The sequence below is a fragment of the Dermochelys coriacea genome, chromosome 1, assembly GCF_009764565.3.
Source record: "Dermochelys coriacea isolate rDerCor1 chromosome 1, rDerCor1.pri.v4, whole genome shotgun sequence".
NCBI lineage: Eukaryota > Metazoa > Chordata > Testudines > Dermochelyidae > Dermochelys > Dermochelys coriacea.
This window is the reverse complement of record NC_050068.2, coordinates 123594259-123611000: the sequence shown is the minus strand read 5'-3', so window position 1 is coordinate 123611000 and position 16742 is coordinate 123594259. Positions and strand designations below refer to the sequence as shown.

General features: G+C 39.4%; 1 protein-coding gene across 11 annotated transcripts in view; it reads right to left on the bottom strand.

The window, feature by feature from the left end:
* The window catches only part of JADE3 (jade family PHD finger 3), a 68557-nt gene that overhangs the window by 4011 nt on the left and 47804 nt on the right, over nucleotides 1–16742 (bottom strand). For 6 of the 11 annotated variants that reach the window (XM_043495108.1, XM_043494974.1, XM_043495152.1 and 3 more), the window contains 7 exons: nucleotides 15182–15271; nucleotides 12223–12380; nucleotides 7871–8061; nucleotides 6538–6749; nucleotides 3879–4046; nucleotides 2658–2774; nucleotides 851–1324 (listed from right to left, as the gene is read on the bottom strand). In XM_043495108.1, coding sequence (XP_043351043.1) covers nucleotides 851–1324; nucleotides 2658–2774; nucleotides 3879–4046; nucleotides 6538–6749; nucleotides 7871–8061; nucleotides 12223–12380; nucleotides 15182–15271 — 1410 coding nt within the window. The remainder of the gene's footprint in view (nucleotides 1–850; nucleotides 1325–2657; nucleotides 2775–3878; nucleotides 4047–6537; nucleotides 6750–7870; nucleotides 8062–12222; nucleotides 12381–15181; nucleotides 15272–16742) is intronic. The other 5 variants (XM_043495301.1, XM_038396311.2, XM_043495397.1 and 2 more) reach the window with 2 other exon arrangements.

Here is a 16742-nt window from a genome sequence, read left to right as displayed (position 1 = left end):
TGATATGGGGACTTCATGAATCTTAAATAAGATTCAAGTTAAGGTCCCCCCAGTCAGTCTGGCTATTAGGCCGCTTAGCTCTCATATTGCTGAAATTTGACACACATTGACCTTCAGGTCACCTTTAAAATGATGCTCTCAATTCCCACACAATTTTGCCAGTTTTGAAAGGCTTTCAGAATCAGTCCTTTTGGATGATCACTTTAATAGTTTTGGGGGTTTTTTTAAGACTATTCAAGGGGTTATAGCCCCCTGCTTTCACTCACTCATTTACGTTAATAGCAATATTTCCACCCACTATAACACTAGCAGAATCAGGTGCTAAATCTCTTGATAAAATGTCAAAAAAGTTGTGGAACACAGACAACCTATGTTTTGCTGAATATTTGCTGAGTGTTCCCCATGACACACAATTAGACCTGTTTGAAAAAAACAGAATTTGTCCTATAAGAAATTCCAACATTTGTTTTAATACCAAAATGAGACAAGGTAGAAATATTCCACAGAAATTGTCAATAAGTTCAGAAAATTTTGTTCTCATTTCAGACATTTCAAAATGTCACCACATTCAAAAAAAAAATTCATTTTGAATAACTTCCCTGTAAAAAAAAAAAAATTGTAAACTTGTGCCAAAATCACCACCACAATTGTTTCTGGCAGAAGTTTACACATTAGTTCTCGGACTCTGACGTCAAGGGACTTTTCAGACAAAGTTGGACGTAATATACTTCTGATATCATAAGAAAGTTGAAAAAAGCATTACAAGAAATTTTAATCACAGCATTTAAGGCAAGAACCTCGCTCACCTATAGGTATGTAGTCAAAAAATCTTTACCATCCAAACTCTTACCCTTTCTAGATCCTGCCTCAAATGCATGAACATCCTCATGCGGGTATGAATGCTATCTTCTTTTGGCTGCACCAAGCCATTTTCTTCATCCTCCTTGGGAGGAAACAATGGTTTGTTAAGGTTACTTTTCCGCTTTAATTTCCAGTAATTATAAATGAAGTCCACAGCAATTTTAGGAAGGCCCAGTTCTGCTGCAACATCTTCCACTTTAACTAATGAGTAGAACTCCTCCTCCAGCTCTCTCAGTTTCTGAGCACGCAAACTAGTTTTCTCACTCTCCGTTTGCTTCTGGTCTGCCATGCTCTTGGGGTTCTCCTCAACGTCAGGCACCGAGTTCTGCTTGTTTTTGCTATGCTTTAGACAGTACGACTTGAACTTGACCTCATCCCCATCGTCCAAAATGGCCTTCATCTCTAGGCTATGCTCAAAGGCACAGGTGACATGAAAGGCAGTGATGCAGCTTTTCACAGAGCACTATGAGTGAAACACTAGAGTCAGCCAATAGTAGCAACAAAAGGAGAAAGGACCAAGGAATGCTTAAGTTATATAAAACCCACTCCTTTAAATACACTTTTCCGTGTTATACTTCAAAATTTAATGAGTACTCCTCAGCTGAGAAACAATGTTAAATTTCATCCCAAAGCAAGTCAATTCTTCCACATTAAAATCCCATAAAAATAAGGGTTATAATAGAAACTAATTTAATCTTAAGTAGGGAAATTCAAACAAATATTTAGTACATCTTGCATCTGACAAAACCCAGTTCAGCTTAGATTTGGTTATCTGGCTAACAGTTCCAGTATTTTCTACCTCTGATTTCAGAGCCTATAAATTACATCCTGTTTCAAAAGGAATGCAAGTTTAGAACATTTTCTTCTGTGAGTAAGATGTTAAAATTGCAGACACTTCTGTCCATCTCTGGCAATTGTCCACTTGGTAGCTAAACATCCCATAGCTTTATTAAAAGGCAGTTCTCTGTCTCAACCAGGACACTAGCTCAGGAGTTCCCAATTTTTTTTTTTCCCTGAGCCCACTTCAGAGGTTCAGGTCCATGCATACACCTGCCCCACCCCCCCACCCCTTTTCTAAGAGGCAGGGCAGGAAGGTATGTCTGGTACCCAGGAGACCAAGGGCAGGAGGTGCCTCTCTCATTCCTCCCCACACAAGGGAATTCAACAGGGCCACGCTGAAGGGCTAGGGTCAGCCAGGGAGTGGAAGGTTGCATCTGGTGAGTACTGACCCAACCCCCTCCTAATCCTGTGAGCCCTTCAATGTGGCCCCATACACTTCCCTGCACAGGCTCCGTAAGGCCAGGGAAGCAGACAGGGATCTATGTCCCCAGGCCACACTGAAGAGCTGATGGGTTCAGGAGGGGCAGGGTCAGCACTCACCAGGTATACCCTTCTGGTCCCCTGCCAGCCTCCTCGGCAGAGGAGGGTAACCGCCGGTGGGTGGCTGCTGCAGGAGTGAAAGACCAGGATGCACAGGGAGACTGGTCCCAGTAGCTGAGAAAGCCCACAGAGAGCCTTGTCCCCTTCCTCTAACAGACAGAGCCCCCTGCTGATCTAAGCTCAGTCAGGTCCACATATCCTCACCCTCTGATAATCACATCACTCCCTCTCACACACACTTGGAAAATCTCTGCTCTAGCTCAAAAGTTTCCAAATGTCCAAGACTGTTTAATGAGCTATTGCTAAGAGCCATGTTTGCCATTATGAAGCATTAGGAATGTGAAAAATGCTATTTAAATCCAAATTCTATTTTTCATGCTCAGATTGATAGAAGTCATTGCAGAACTGGTACATACCTGAATGCAAGCACCGGTTTTAAGTTTGCATAAGCTACAGACTAAAGCCCATCGACTTGGCGGAATGTGAGATACTTTTGTGATTGGTTCCATCCTTTCTGGGCAAGCAATGCTAACCTGCAAACAACAGTGCAGGAAGCATTTATCAGAACAAACCAATCTACTTTTTAGTACATTAGTAAGAAAACAAATACCTCAATAAAATCAAACTACATTGCTACAGCATCTGGTAAACTGGCAAAGAAATGTGAGAAGAAGTGATGAAAAGCAGGGGCTTGAAGGAGTTTAGGGCTTGGGACCCTGCAGAGTCCAGCAGGTAGGAATGCACACAGAGCTTAGCCTGTGGTTCAATATTAATCTTGATCCATCTGTCCACCACCACAATTTTTGGATCATTCCAGTCTCATTACAATTATGTAAATCTATATCCCTTCACATTAATGAAATTCCTGATTTATAATCCATCTCCTTACATGGATTTCTGACTTTTATAAATGCTCTAATCTTCTTTCATTGAGAGATTTAGGATAGTTTGAAAGATAAAACATTGTTACACTCTGAATTTGTAAGGCTACTTTAGCAGTGATTAAATTTTTTAACCAAGATAATACAGAAATTCTCAGAAAATTACATTAACTGGAAATTAAAAATTACTGTCCAGTGATGTGAAAACACACTTTGCACATACTGCATTAATTTAAATGATGTTCTCATTTCAGAACAATCACTGTCACTATGCAACATTGTGAAACCAGGTAAAGTACACAGCAACTGTTAAAAATATTACACAGAACAGAGAAATTCAAAAATCACTCAACGAAAACCGTTGCTCTATAACTACACATTACACTGAGGATGCACATGCTATTTTATCAGGAAATAAGTAAAAGAAGGAAAAAGTAAGTAAGTAATCGTCCATAAATTGTAGTGGCTTGCAACAGTAATTCTTCCATGTAAATCAGTCAGATGCTTGTAACATGGCTAATAAGTGCTTACTACAATAAATGGAAAGAAAAAAGTGCTATTCTTAGCTGTACATGACTTGGATGGTCCAATTTTTATAGATCATACAAACCTCAGAACAACATCTAGTATTAATTATTATCCCCTTAACTCAACATTAAAGATTGGGCACAGCAAGGGGTAAGGATAATGATGAGAAAGAATTTGGTTGTTTTTTTTTTTTTTAAAAAAAAAAAAAGGTACATAAATTAGTTTTACCTCTGGAATCCAGAGGGCACAGCTCACATGTGCCCACTTGGTCCCTGTCCTAGTAGCTTTCATGGCACCTCCTCTCTTTGGACACAGGAGACACTGAGGATGTATTCCCAGAACACAAGTGCGACACAACCAGCTGCCTTCAGGAACCTTTAAGATTCCGTAACATGCCTTGGGACAAAGGAAAATTCTCTCTGCTTCAGCGTATAGGTGAGACAATATCAGAGGCTTACATCAATGACTATCATATTATTAAAAAACTACACTCTACAAATCTTATCCAAACACAACACTTTCTCCTGGATGTAATTAGTACCTCCTTATCAAACACACACGGACCAGAATGGACACAAATTAATTGTTAATTGTAATGGGGTGGGTGGCTTTCAGAGACAAAAAGAGCAGTTGGGCACCCACTACCACTGAAAGCCAATAAAAGGTAGGCACTAACTGTCCTTTGTATCTTTGATAATCTCTCCATAGAAAGCTATGATTATAGTTAAACACAAAGTCAAGGGATGCAAAAAGTTATGGTTCCTACAAATTATTTTCCCTTTTCTTTGTAAAATTTATGTTAAAATATATACATGTAAAACATGGTGCTGAAGGATCCTTACTTTTCCATTTGTCTTTTTACAAAAGCAGCTCTAGAAATTTAATAAAAAGTTTTTAAAAAAGTTACATGGAAAAAAATAGCAATTTCCTGTGATTAATACCACCATTTACAATGGTTCCAGGTATATGTTTTGATGGGTCCCCCCCCACCATCTTCATACCCTTGCTACAGCTGTTTGGCTGGAGACTGTTAGGATTACCACAGCAGTTCATAACTATGTTGATTGTATCCTGCCAACTGAAATAACTTTTTTTTTCCTAAATGGAGGCTTACAAGTTTTTAAAGTATTGCAGAGTGCAGCAAAAATTGTGGAATCTAGAATCTTCTGTGTGTCCACCATTTCCAGCTCTGAGAAATGCATGGTTTGCAAAGTTTGAGAAATGGAAATAGATATCCTCATTGATAATGATACATGTGCTGAAAGTCTCAAACTACTTGTTTCCACAAATGTCTGATTCCACATGACTACTAAGGCCCTGTTTATTAACAGATGTTTGTCAGAAGTTTCCTACCATTCCTGCTTCAGAGTTTGCAGTTAGCAATGTCGAAAGCCCTACTTTTAGATGGCCACTAGCTGCAGCCACGGTTTTAAAACTCAATTTATTAGAGATGTTCTGAGCAGCACTAGAGGACACAGAGCTTAAAGAATCAGAAGCCTGTCTACACTAGAGCCTGCAACACTGCTGACTGATTTTTTGTTTTTCCATTTAAGTCTCCCTAATGCCAACCAACCCTAAGGATTCTAATGCCTCAAGGCACTCAATAGATTTCACAGAGCTTATTGTTTTAGTCTAGAAACACTCACATGTTGAAATCTCTAATTATAATCACAGAAACATCTGAAAATTCGAAGTTCACACAGCAACTCAGCTCATCTCAGGAACATCACACATACACTTAGGCATTAGAGAACATCAGTAACAAAATACCTGCAAGGATGCCGAGATACAGTGGCTACGGAAAGTGAATTTTCCAATCTGAACTATTAAAAAAAAGTTGTAGTAGACATTTTCCCCTTAGATAAGACCCAGATTTTTAAAATACTCCCTTATGAGAAAGTCTATCCGTATTGTTCTGCAAAAATGCATATTCTCATGCTGGCTTTTTGACTTCAAGACCTGAGTATCAAAATTAAGCATAAGAATACAAAGAGGAGCAAAATGAGAAAGAAAAAATTCTTTCCTCAAGTCTGTCAAAATACTTATAACACCAAACAAAGCCAAATTAATCTCTAAACACTGTAAACTTTAAAAAAAAAAATTTGAGTGGCAAGGTTGAAAAATTTAACAGTACTTCAAAAAAACCAACAGAGGGAGCTCTTGCCTAAGAAATGATTTGGCAAATCAGCTTTTCATTTTATGTGATATTTTAAGTTGGAATTGGAAAAGGTACAGAAACAGGCAACAAAAATTAGGGGTATGAAACAGCTTTCATATGAGGAGAGATTAATAAGATGGACTTTTCAGCTTGGAAAAAGAGACAGCTAAGGGGGGGCACATGACAGGTACTAGCCAGAAGCTTGCTAACACTTCTGAAAAATCAGTCCACGTACTTAGGTGCCTAAATTTAGTTTTAGATGCCCAGCTTTAGGCAGGTTTCAGAGTGGTTCTGGCCCCAATTAACTGGCCAAACAAGGATGGAAAACCCCAGGCAGTTCCTTAACGAAGGTTCTATAGTTCTTAGCATCTTTCTACCTTCAAAGCATCTTAAAATACTAATTCATCCTTACAGTATACCTGTGAAGTTGGCAAGTATCATCCCTGTTTTAAAGATGGGGAAAGAATTTGCGCGGGGCCACAGAAAAGTGCTTGCCAGAGCTGGGATTAGACCTGCATTCCCCGTCCTCAGACCACATCGCTTCGATATTCACTGTGCTAGACAGCATAATCAAGTCTATTTGTAGGAATACAAAAGTCTACCTTCAAGCAGTTGCAGTCTTCGTGTCTAGAAGATGTTAAAAGCCCTCCAAATTGCTATTTAAAAAGCTTGTTCAGATTACACACCCACCAACAAAAACAAATTTCAAACATCTCTTCTAACACAAACCTGATGGACACAAACATTACACTTGTCACAAAACACCATATCATTCCCATCTTCACTGTCAGGGGACCGGCACACGTCACAGATCACATTTTCATCGTATTCTATGCCCAGCCCTTCCTCAGTCTCAATAGCATGGTTCATATTCTCATGACATTGCCGTTCCAGGACTTCTACCGTCTTCTCCATTGTGTTCTCATCAAGGGGCCCACATCCTGCAAGAGGGGAGGGGATTAGAATGCATACACCATCTATGAGTAAAGATGGGTCACAGGAAAACACAAAAAGAGAAATACACTTCTATCAACTAATAAAAGAAAACAGAACCCACTTTTTTATCATTATGTAAATCCTGACGCAAATGTTTATTTACAAAATGTTTATTCTCCACTAGTTACATGTGGTTTAATATAGTTTTGAAGTTAACCAGTGAACTTTAACAAAATAATAAACCAAATCTTTGAGTAACTTTTCTTTAAGACCACAATTTAAGCAAATAGAGCAACATGCAGAAGAGAAACCACTACAATGCCATGTGGTACAATGTGCTTTTCAAAAAATAGTTTGCTCCCAAGAGTAATTTTCTATCAGAGAAAGTTTATATCTTGCTATAAAATCCTACAAAGTATTCCAAAACCCAACACATCTAATATACTGCCAGAGCGATTAGCATGATGGCAGGGAAAAATTCATTTTTAATAAAACGGTAAATGTATATGCTATCAAGCAGTGATGAAAGAATCTAGCTTTTCTCCACATCACCCTGTCTTCATTCACATTCTCCCTTAAACACACACAAAAACTTGGTACACTCAGATTAAATGTAAATCCGCTGTAACGGTAGCCTGTTTTAAAAGGATCTGCAACACTAAAATCAGATCGTCACAACATCCTGAGTATTGTGTATTTAGAACGCAAGCTCCAGGAGGCGGAGACTGTCTGCCTCAAAGTCAAACTATAAGTCCACATTTTGTAGCGATACTGTGCATATTTATAAGGAATGAAAATACAAGCTTTTTTCTTATGCACAAGGGGAATTTCAAGCTTTAGGGACTTAAATTGTTTCTAAGCCACTTGATGTTTGTTTTGAGTCCGCAAAAGCTGTACATAATCATGAAGGATATGAAGAAATAAGTTCTTAGCCACAAATTGTAACTCTTTCAAATTAAGCTAATGTAGCAAATGACTTCTGTAAATGCTTTCTTTACAGAAAGTCAGCATTCCAATGTTATTTTTCCCCTAACATTTTTCGTCTAAACTCATCTCTACAAATACCCAAGTCCACTTACTCAACTCTCAACTCAATTTTTAAAGCTAAACTGTATTGTAAAATTACCCATTTCTGTAAGCTCCTCATTTAATTCTTGAAGCCAAAAGATATCCATGTCATCCAAGTCATAGCGACACACAGATTCTGCCAGTTCCAGAATATTGATGTAACCAGGTTCTGTGGGCTCTTGGCTGGAACAATGGATGTACTTCCTAGGTCGTGTATACAGTACTTCCTTCACCTTTTCTGCTACAACCCTAAATGTAAAATTAATAGAAATGGCATGGTTAGCTATAGGTCTTTGGTTACAGCCCATTTCTGCAAGATGTTGCATCTAGTATCAAGTGCAAAATGCCCTCCATTTCCACTGACTTCCACTGGCCCAATGACTGACAAGAGCGCCAGGGTGGTGGTTTTGCAATGAAAAAAAGTCTGTTCAGGAACTCTTAAGGTCACTAGCTGTCAAGTGGAGTTTTGGTTCCTACTGACTGAGCCCTGACTCAGAGGACTGATGATCAGAAAGTCTTTAGATCACACCATATTAACCAGACAACTCATGTTTCAAGACTATTGTGTAAGTGCCACTTCCATACATGAGAAGTCCTAGAAGAAAAAGAAAAAAAAAAAAAAAAGATTAATTCTGTACATGGAATAGTTTTCTAAAATTATATAATAGGGTCTTAATTTAATTTGAAATCAAAATTTAATTCTAGTTTTTAATTAAATTTTAAAAATGGACAAACATATGCCTTCAACTGGACCATTTTGGAATTGTTTATGAAGTTGAAGACATTATGTACATAAAATTCCATACACCTTTGTTCAAGCCTTCTTCTAAACTGTAGTATGAAGTCTTCAAGACAATTAGATTCCTGATTAATAATCTAGCACAGGGGTCAGCAACCTGTACCACGCGAGCCAAAGACAGCACGCAAGCTGATTTTTAATAGCATGCTGCTGCCTGCCGGCAGCCGGGACTCTGGCAGGCAGCAGCATGCCATTAAAAATCCTGCCCACCCCTCTCTGCCCCCATGGGGGCAGGGTAAAGCAGCTTGGTCCTGGCAGCTGCCGCTGCTGCAGGGCAGGCAAGTTCCCCCCTCCCCCACCTCTTCCCCCAGCATGCTGGGTTCCTGCCCCTCCTCCTCTCCCTCCCTGCTGCCGACCCCGTGCTGGGAAAGAGGCAAAGAAGGGACAGGGACGGGGACATCCCCCTCCAGCCCCTTGCCACAAGCCGCTCTGGGCAAGGGCCTGGGAGCACCAGCAGGGCTAGCCCTCTGCCCTCACCCTACCACCCACTCACTCCCAGCCCCTTCCCTCACCCCTGCACCCCCACACTCCCAGCCCTCTTCCCTCACCCCTGCACCCCCACAACCCACCACCCACACACTCCCAGCCCTCTTCCCTCACCCCTGCACCTCCCCACACCCCTTACCCTGACTCCTGCACCCCCTCACATACCAACTCTTGCACACACCCCCCACCAAATGGGAGCTCCTGCACTCCCCCCACAATCCCACCCTACCCCTCGCACCAAATAGAAGCTCCTGCACCCCTTGTACCAAATGGGAGCTGTCCAGGTAAGCACTCCACACCCAAACCTCCTGCCCCAACCCTGAGCCCCCTCCTTCATTCTAGCTCCTGAAAAGAGGCTGTGCTCACTGCACTCCCACCCTCAGCTCAGTGCAGAGCTAGAACCAGGGAGAAGATAGGTATCCACTCTATGTGGGCAAGGCCAGGATCCCAGACCGGCAGCAGGCTGAGCGGAGCCGGCAGCCAAGACCCTGGCTGAGTGGGGCCGGCGGACGGGACCCCAGACCAGCAATGAACAGAATAATTCCATATGTGAAGTGCATTGTGCTTTGTAGAATTAGGCAAGCAAAGAAGAAAATTATTGTGAAAGGAGGAGAGTACACTTATGTGGTAGTCTAGCAAGTCATCAAAATAGATTTGGGTTATTTCTCTGAACTCTGATGACCCACAATTCTTATTGGGCAACATGAGTTATAGTGTTAGTACAAGTACTGTTTTCCTCCCCCTTTTCCTTTGTTGCCTCTCCTCCTCGCTTAGCTGTTTCTTTTCCTCCTCCTCCTTTTTCTAGAAACTGCTATGGTATAGCAGCTCAGTTAGGAGTGGGCTATTTATTTATTAAAACATTTCTGTACTCACAAAAGCTCTAGCTAAATACAGTTATATTGAGATAAATATGCTGTCAAAGGCACTTGTTTAGCTCAGGAATGAGTATAAACTATACCAGCATTTTTCTGGAAGTATAGACCATGCCTACACTAGGAGGGTTTGCCAGCACAGCTATACTGGCAAATCTTTACTTGTGTAGACCTGGCATCGATGTTTTCATCCATCCCTGCTTAAAAAACAAAAACCACCGTACACAACAGTATTTGTTTAATGTAAGAAGAGTTTATCCTTTCCTAATCTTCTGGGGTTTCAGTACTGAAACAACTGCACTTCTGTATAGTTAAGCAGCTATCTTGAGAAGAGGGTTGGTGGTAAGAAAATTTGGCAACTAAACTAAAACAAAACACAGAAGTTGTGACAACTCAGCCTGAGGAACTGAGCAGACAGATGGATGAAATTTAACTAAAGTAGTAAGACCATGCATAATACAGAACAAGAAGTGTTTCTTACTGATGGATTCTGAACTAACTGATTTTCATAGTACTTCAGTATGTTGCAAGAGTTAAAACAAAAAAACAGTATTAGGACGCTCAACTGTGCTGCATTAAAATGAAATTATGGTCAAAAATCTAAATTTAGGTACCTAAAAGTAGGATTTTCGAAAGTGCTTAAGTGACTTGAGAACACAAGTCCTACTAACTTCAGTGGAACTTGTACCCTTAAATTACTTAGGCTATTTTGAAAATCTCACCCATTGGTGCTTAAAACATTAAAAATTTTGAACTGTGTCAAAATTCACTTTTATTTTTGCATACCTGCACCTCAAATATTACATTCCATTTGGAATGAGCAGTTCAACCGATTGCATACTGTATTATACTACAAAAGTATATTGAGTAAGGTCTTATGAAAGCTTGTAATGTTCTGAACGTGATGGTCATTATGAGATTATTTATTTATACACACACAGGTTACGAATCTATGTATTTATGTATACCAAAACCATGTTCAATCTGTACAACTTCAACTACACTTCACAGCAGGGCAGTGAGCAATCAAGCAGGTAGGGGCCCCCCCAAGCCAAGTGTTTACTTGAAACCAGTCCACTGTCCAGCCCAGAAAAAGACAAATGATGTACCATTAGACTTTATGAGGAGACCTATCCAATTATCTGGTACTTAAAAATTCGAGGAGGATGGATTTGGGGAGACTTGAGACTGCAAGTATCACCTTGCAAGGATAATTAGGCTGAGAAAGCAGGGTGAGATTTTCTGCTTGTGAGTTGGCTACTGGAATCGGAGATCTGAACCATAGAGATACTCCGTAAAAGCCCCAAGATCACAGGGCAGGTGATGACAAAACCCCTTACTGGTCTGGGTGATTCGCAAAGTGTCAGTCACCACATTTCAAAAAGGAAAAAAGTGGTTAGAGGTCTTCTTGGAGGAGCTCACAAATGATTAGCAATTCTGAAGACCAGAATTACTTAAGCCCCAAAGTCAAAGATACTCTGCCAGTGCACAGAGGTCCACCAATAAATAACTAATGCCCTTGATCCTGCAATTAAAATTGGAAAATGTAAAATAGAAGGTAAATGTAATAGAAGTGGTAGAAAGTGTTTAGGAGACTGAATAGCATTTCCATCCACCCACCCACCCCTGACTGTAATGTATTTATTTTACAGTGAAAGTTCCCAGCCTCTTATGTCAGGGCAGAAACAGATTACATGCCCCCCAAAAATGATTCTGGGAGGTTCTTACCTTCCTCTGAAGCTTTGACAGATATCAGTCACTGTTGGAGACTACATCCCATCCGAGGAGGATGAAGTGTTTGCTGCATTATTACAATTCATGTTGTCCTGTTTTTATGGGTAGATTTATGGAATATAACCAGTGCAACAGAATATTGTTTTCTATTTGGAATTTTACTTGGTCACAATAAGTTAGATGACTGTTTTATGCAGTGTGCCAAATGCTCAAAGAAAGCATTTTTGTTTTTTAGTTTGATCCTAGTTCTGAGTATTGCATGTTTGCTTTCTTCCTTCAGTTCAGATCTGCCTATTCTCTCCCAGTCTCAAGTACCACTGACATTGACTCCAAATTGATAATATTTTAATTTTAAAAGATTTTTGGACTTGGGTGACAGTTGTACCACAGGTTTAAGTATATTAAGCACGCAAGCAAGCGAGCGAGCATTAGCTGCAATTAGACTGTAAATCCTTTGAGACAGACTCGTTTTATGTTTTGTCCAGTACCAAGTACATTCAATGTTTAAGACCAAATTACCTGAGAGAAGGCTGTGGAATCGTGTCGGGACTGGCTGGGACCTGAACACCCTTTTCCCATTCTTGTTTCCATGTGTCCGCAAAGAGGTAATATTCATCAGGGTTAACATGGTGAGAGTCTGGGAGTTTCATGGCACTAATGAGGTCCTTCCTGAACACCTGCAAAGAAAACCCAGATATCCTATTTGAGAGAAGGCAGGTGTATTAATGGAGTCTTAATCAATCATTCTCCCTTCCCCTAACACAATACCCAACCTGTTAACACATTTAATGTGGTCAGTTATTAGTCAAGTATTCTTAAAAAAGGCTTTCTAAATTGGGGCAATGGGTTGAAAAATTACACACACCCCTTGTTCCTGTCTCACAGCAGAAGCTACATGTCCTTTCCTACTCCTGCTCCCTCCCTTCAGACAAGAGCCTTTCTGCCCACTGAGGCCTCCCCAATTCCACTGAGCACCAGGAGATCCCTCCCTCACCAGACTGGGAGCCTCACATTCCTAGTCCATCTCCTCCGAAACATTAATCCCATTTCTTCACAGAAAAACCACTGTGAGCTTTATAGTAGGGCTGTCAAGCGATAAAAAAAAATTGCACCATGATTAATCATGCAATTAATCACTGTTAAACAGAATACCATTTATTTAAATATTTTTGGATGTTTTCTACATTTTCAAATATATAGATTTCAATTACAACACAGAATACAAAGTGAATAGTGCTCACTTTATATTTGTTTTTTGATTACAAGTATTTGCACTGTAAAAAACAGAAATAGTATTTTTCAGTTCATTTAATACAAGTACTGTTGTGCAATGTCTATCATGAAAGTTGAACTTACAAATGTAGAATTATGCATCAAAAAACTGCATTCAAAAATAAAACTAGTATTTCAGAGTCTGCAAGTCCACTCAGTCCTACTTCTTGTTCAGCCAATTACTCAAACAAGTTTGTTTACATTTGAAGGAGATAATGTCGCCCACTTCTTGTTTGCAATGTCATCTGAAAGTGAGCACAGACGTTCTCGTGGTACTGTTGTAGCCGGTGTTGCAAGATATTTACGTGCCAGATGTGCTAAAGATTCATATGTCCCTTCATGCTTCAACTACCGTTCCAGAGGACATGCGTCCATGCTGACGACAGGTTTTGCTCAACAGTCCAAAGCAGTGTGGACCAATTCATGTTCATTTTCATGATCCGAGTCAGATGACACCAGCAGAAGGTTGATTTTCCTTTTCTGGTGGTTTGGATTCTGTGGTTTCTGCATCAGAGTGTTGCTTTTTTAAGACTTCTGAAAGTATGCTCCCCACCTCATCCCTCCGAGATTTTGGAAGGCACTTCAGATTCTTAAATCTTGGGTAGAGTGCTGTAGCTGTATTTAGAAATCTCACATTGGTACCTTCTTTGCGTTTTTGTCAAATCTGAAGTGAAATGTTCTTAAAATGAACATGTGCTGGGTCATCATCCGAGACTGCTGTAACATGAAATATATGGCAGAATGCAGGTAAAAGAGCAGGGGGACATACAATTCTCCCCCAACCAGTTCAGTCACAAATTTAATTTAATGCTTTTTTTTTTTTTTTTTTTTTATAAACGTGCCATCAGCATGGAAGCATGTCCTCTGGAATGGTGGCCGAAGCATGAAGGGGCATATGAATGTTTAGCATATCTGGCATGTAAATACCTTGCAACGCTGGCTACAAAAGTGCCATGCAAATGCCTGTTCTCACTTTCTGGTGACACTGTAAAGTACATTATCTCCTGTACATGTAAACAAAGTTGTTTGTCTTAGCAATTGGCTGAACAAATAGTAGGACTGAGTGGATTTGTAGGCTCTGAAGTTTTACATTGTTTTGTTTTTTGAGTGCAGTTATGTAACAAAAAAAAAAATCTACATTTGTAAGTTGTACTTTCATGACAAAAAGATTGCACTACAGTACTTGTATGAGGTAAACTGAAAAATATATTTCTTTTGTTAATCATTTTTACAGTGCAAATATTTGTAATCAAAAATATACACCGATTTCAATTACAACACAGAATATATAGTACATTTCAACTGGTATTCTATTGTTGAACAGTGCGATTAAAACTGCAATTGATTTTTTAAAATCATGATTAATTTTGAGTTAATCGCAAAAGTTAACTGCAATTAATTGACAGCCCTACTTTATACCCATTTCCCTCTATCTCCCTGCTGCTCGCTCCAGACTGAAATAGAGGCGGCAGAGTGCAGGTAATCATTCCCAGCCGAAGTGAAGTACGGTCACTCAGAACCCTAGGCAAAAGTCCCTACTCACCTCTGCCTTGGTGGCCACAGACACTCTTCTCCTACCTTAGCCTCCCCAACCTTCCCAACACCCTCCAGACACTGGTCTCTCCTTAGTAGGGTGACCAGATGTCCCGATTTTATAGGGACAGTCGTGATATTTGGAGCTTTTTCTTATGTAGACACCTATTACCCCCCACCCCCTGTCCCTATTTTTCACCCTTGCTATCTGGTCACCCTAGTCCTTAGTGTATAAAACACTGAAGCTAGACGGTATCTTAAGGATTAAAGATAAACTAAACTGAAAACTTTGCTCAATACTATATTCAAGATTCTGTGCGTCTTATGACTGCAACCATACAATCCTGTTTCAGCATTATTCAGTACAAGCCGTATAATGCAATACATGCTTTCTTAAAAAAAAAAAAAAAGTCAAAACACTGAGCAATCACTAAGTTTTTAGCACTGATATGGTTTAAAAAAGGAATTAAGTTTCCTTAAAACCAAATACAACGTTGTTTTAATGGAATAAGCTCCAGAGACTGCCTCCTCTAGTTTATCTCTTCAAAAAGGTAGGTACACACAACTTAGAGTGGTTTAAGTGAAGGGCACATTTACAGTTTGCATTAGATAGAAGTTAACAAATGCACTGGTAAACTATGAACATATTTATACAATGAGCAAAAGCAGTTACCATGGCTTGTTTCAAAGAAACTGGCCTCAGGTGTATGTCATGGCTGATCATGCTCAACAAAACGAAGAAACCCTGTAAGCCAAAAATGATCTAATGGGCAAAAAAAAAAAAAAAAAAAAACCAACAGAAGGGAAAATTATCTCTGATGGATTATCTCTTGGTACCACTGAGATAATGTCAGATAAAAACAGTAATTAGAGGTTTCAGATTCACAGCTCCTTTTATCCTCTCTTCAATCTGATGAGATTAGCCATTTTAAGATTGGTTTAGAACCCTCTTCAGAATTTTATTGGCCTGCACCCTCATTGTGAAACAGATTTTGAAAGCTGTGTGGGACGGTACAGCTAAACATGATTTTTTTTTGCAAACTCATTGTAAAAGGATTCTGAGCATTTCTAACCATGGGCCTACCGGAAAAAGGAGTAACTACCAATTTTTTTTTCTAAAGCATGTGATCTAGCAAACTTTAAATATGTTTAAAGTGGGTCTAGTTATTAAAACTCCATTTTAAATCATTCAGGCAGACAATTTCATTATTATACAAGCATGTGTTTGTTAATTATTTTAAAAGGAACACAATCATGTCTGTCTTATTAAGATAAGCTGCCGGTAATCTGGGGTAGAGATGGCAGCTCATAATACCATATCTTATTTTATACATGAAGGAGTGCACACTAAACAGAATCTTAACAAAAATAGATAAACTATGACAAACCCCATAGTCTCTACCACCTAATGTCCTTATATTAGAGTATTCAGATTACAGAAGTCTTCTGTTGTAAAATTCCTCAAGTAACCTTTAGTAGCTAATTACTAACTAAAGTAAAACTTTGGAGAAGTAAGTTATAACCAATTAAATCACTGGCCCCAGACACGTTAATAAAGCTTGCCCTAGCTATACCATTGTTGATTAGAAGCATACCGGCAAAAACTAGCTCTGAAGATTCCCTATACTGGGGTGAGAACACTGCAGGGAAACTGAAATCTGTTGAAACACCCAATTTTTCTAAGCAGTGTACTATAATAAATAAAACTGAAAGTATTTTATTCCAATTCAAACCCACGCGACTTCCATCTTTACTGTGGAAGATGACGCAGGAAAAGGAAGTTTAAGAAATACTAACATGGCACTTCTGAAGAGTCCCAGAAAAACTCAATATGTTAAAAAAAGAGCAGTTACTGGCTTAATTATTTGAGAAGCCACTATTTAATGTTATCTGAGGCAGTGCTTTACACACCACCACCTTATAAGTACTGGCTGAAACTAAAACCACAGAAGATTTTGTATCAAACAGAGTGATTACTAGTGCTAGAAGTGAAAATGCTATTAGAGAAGTTAGTATTCTCACAGGCATGGCTTTAAGGTGAGTTCATCTTATCATCCATTATATATGCGAGTTGTGTCATGTATATTTTTAGAACGCAAGTCCTTTGGGACCTGGACTATTTTTTTTTTTTCTTTGTTGCACTGCACCAACCACATGGTCTGTGCTCAGCAATAGTAAGTATTCTGCTTCAGACACTAAAATAGATTTACAGTAGAGGGATCACTAATGGCCAA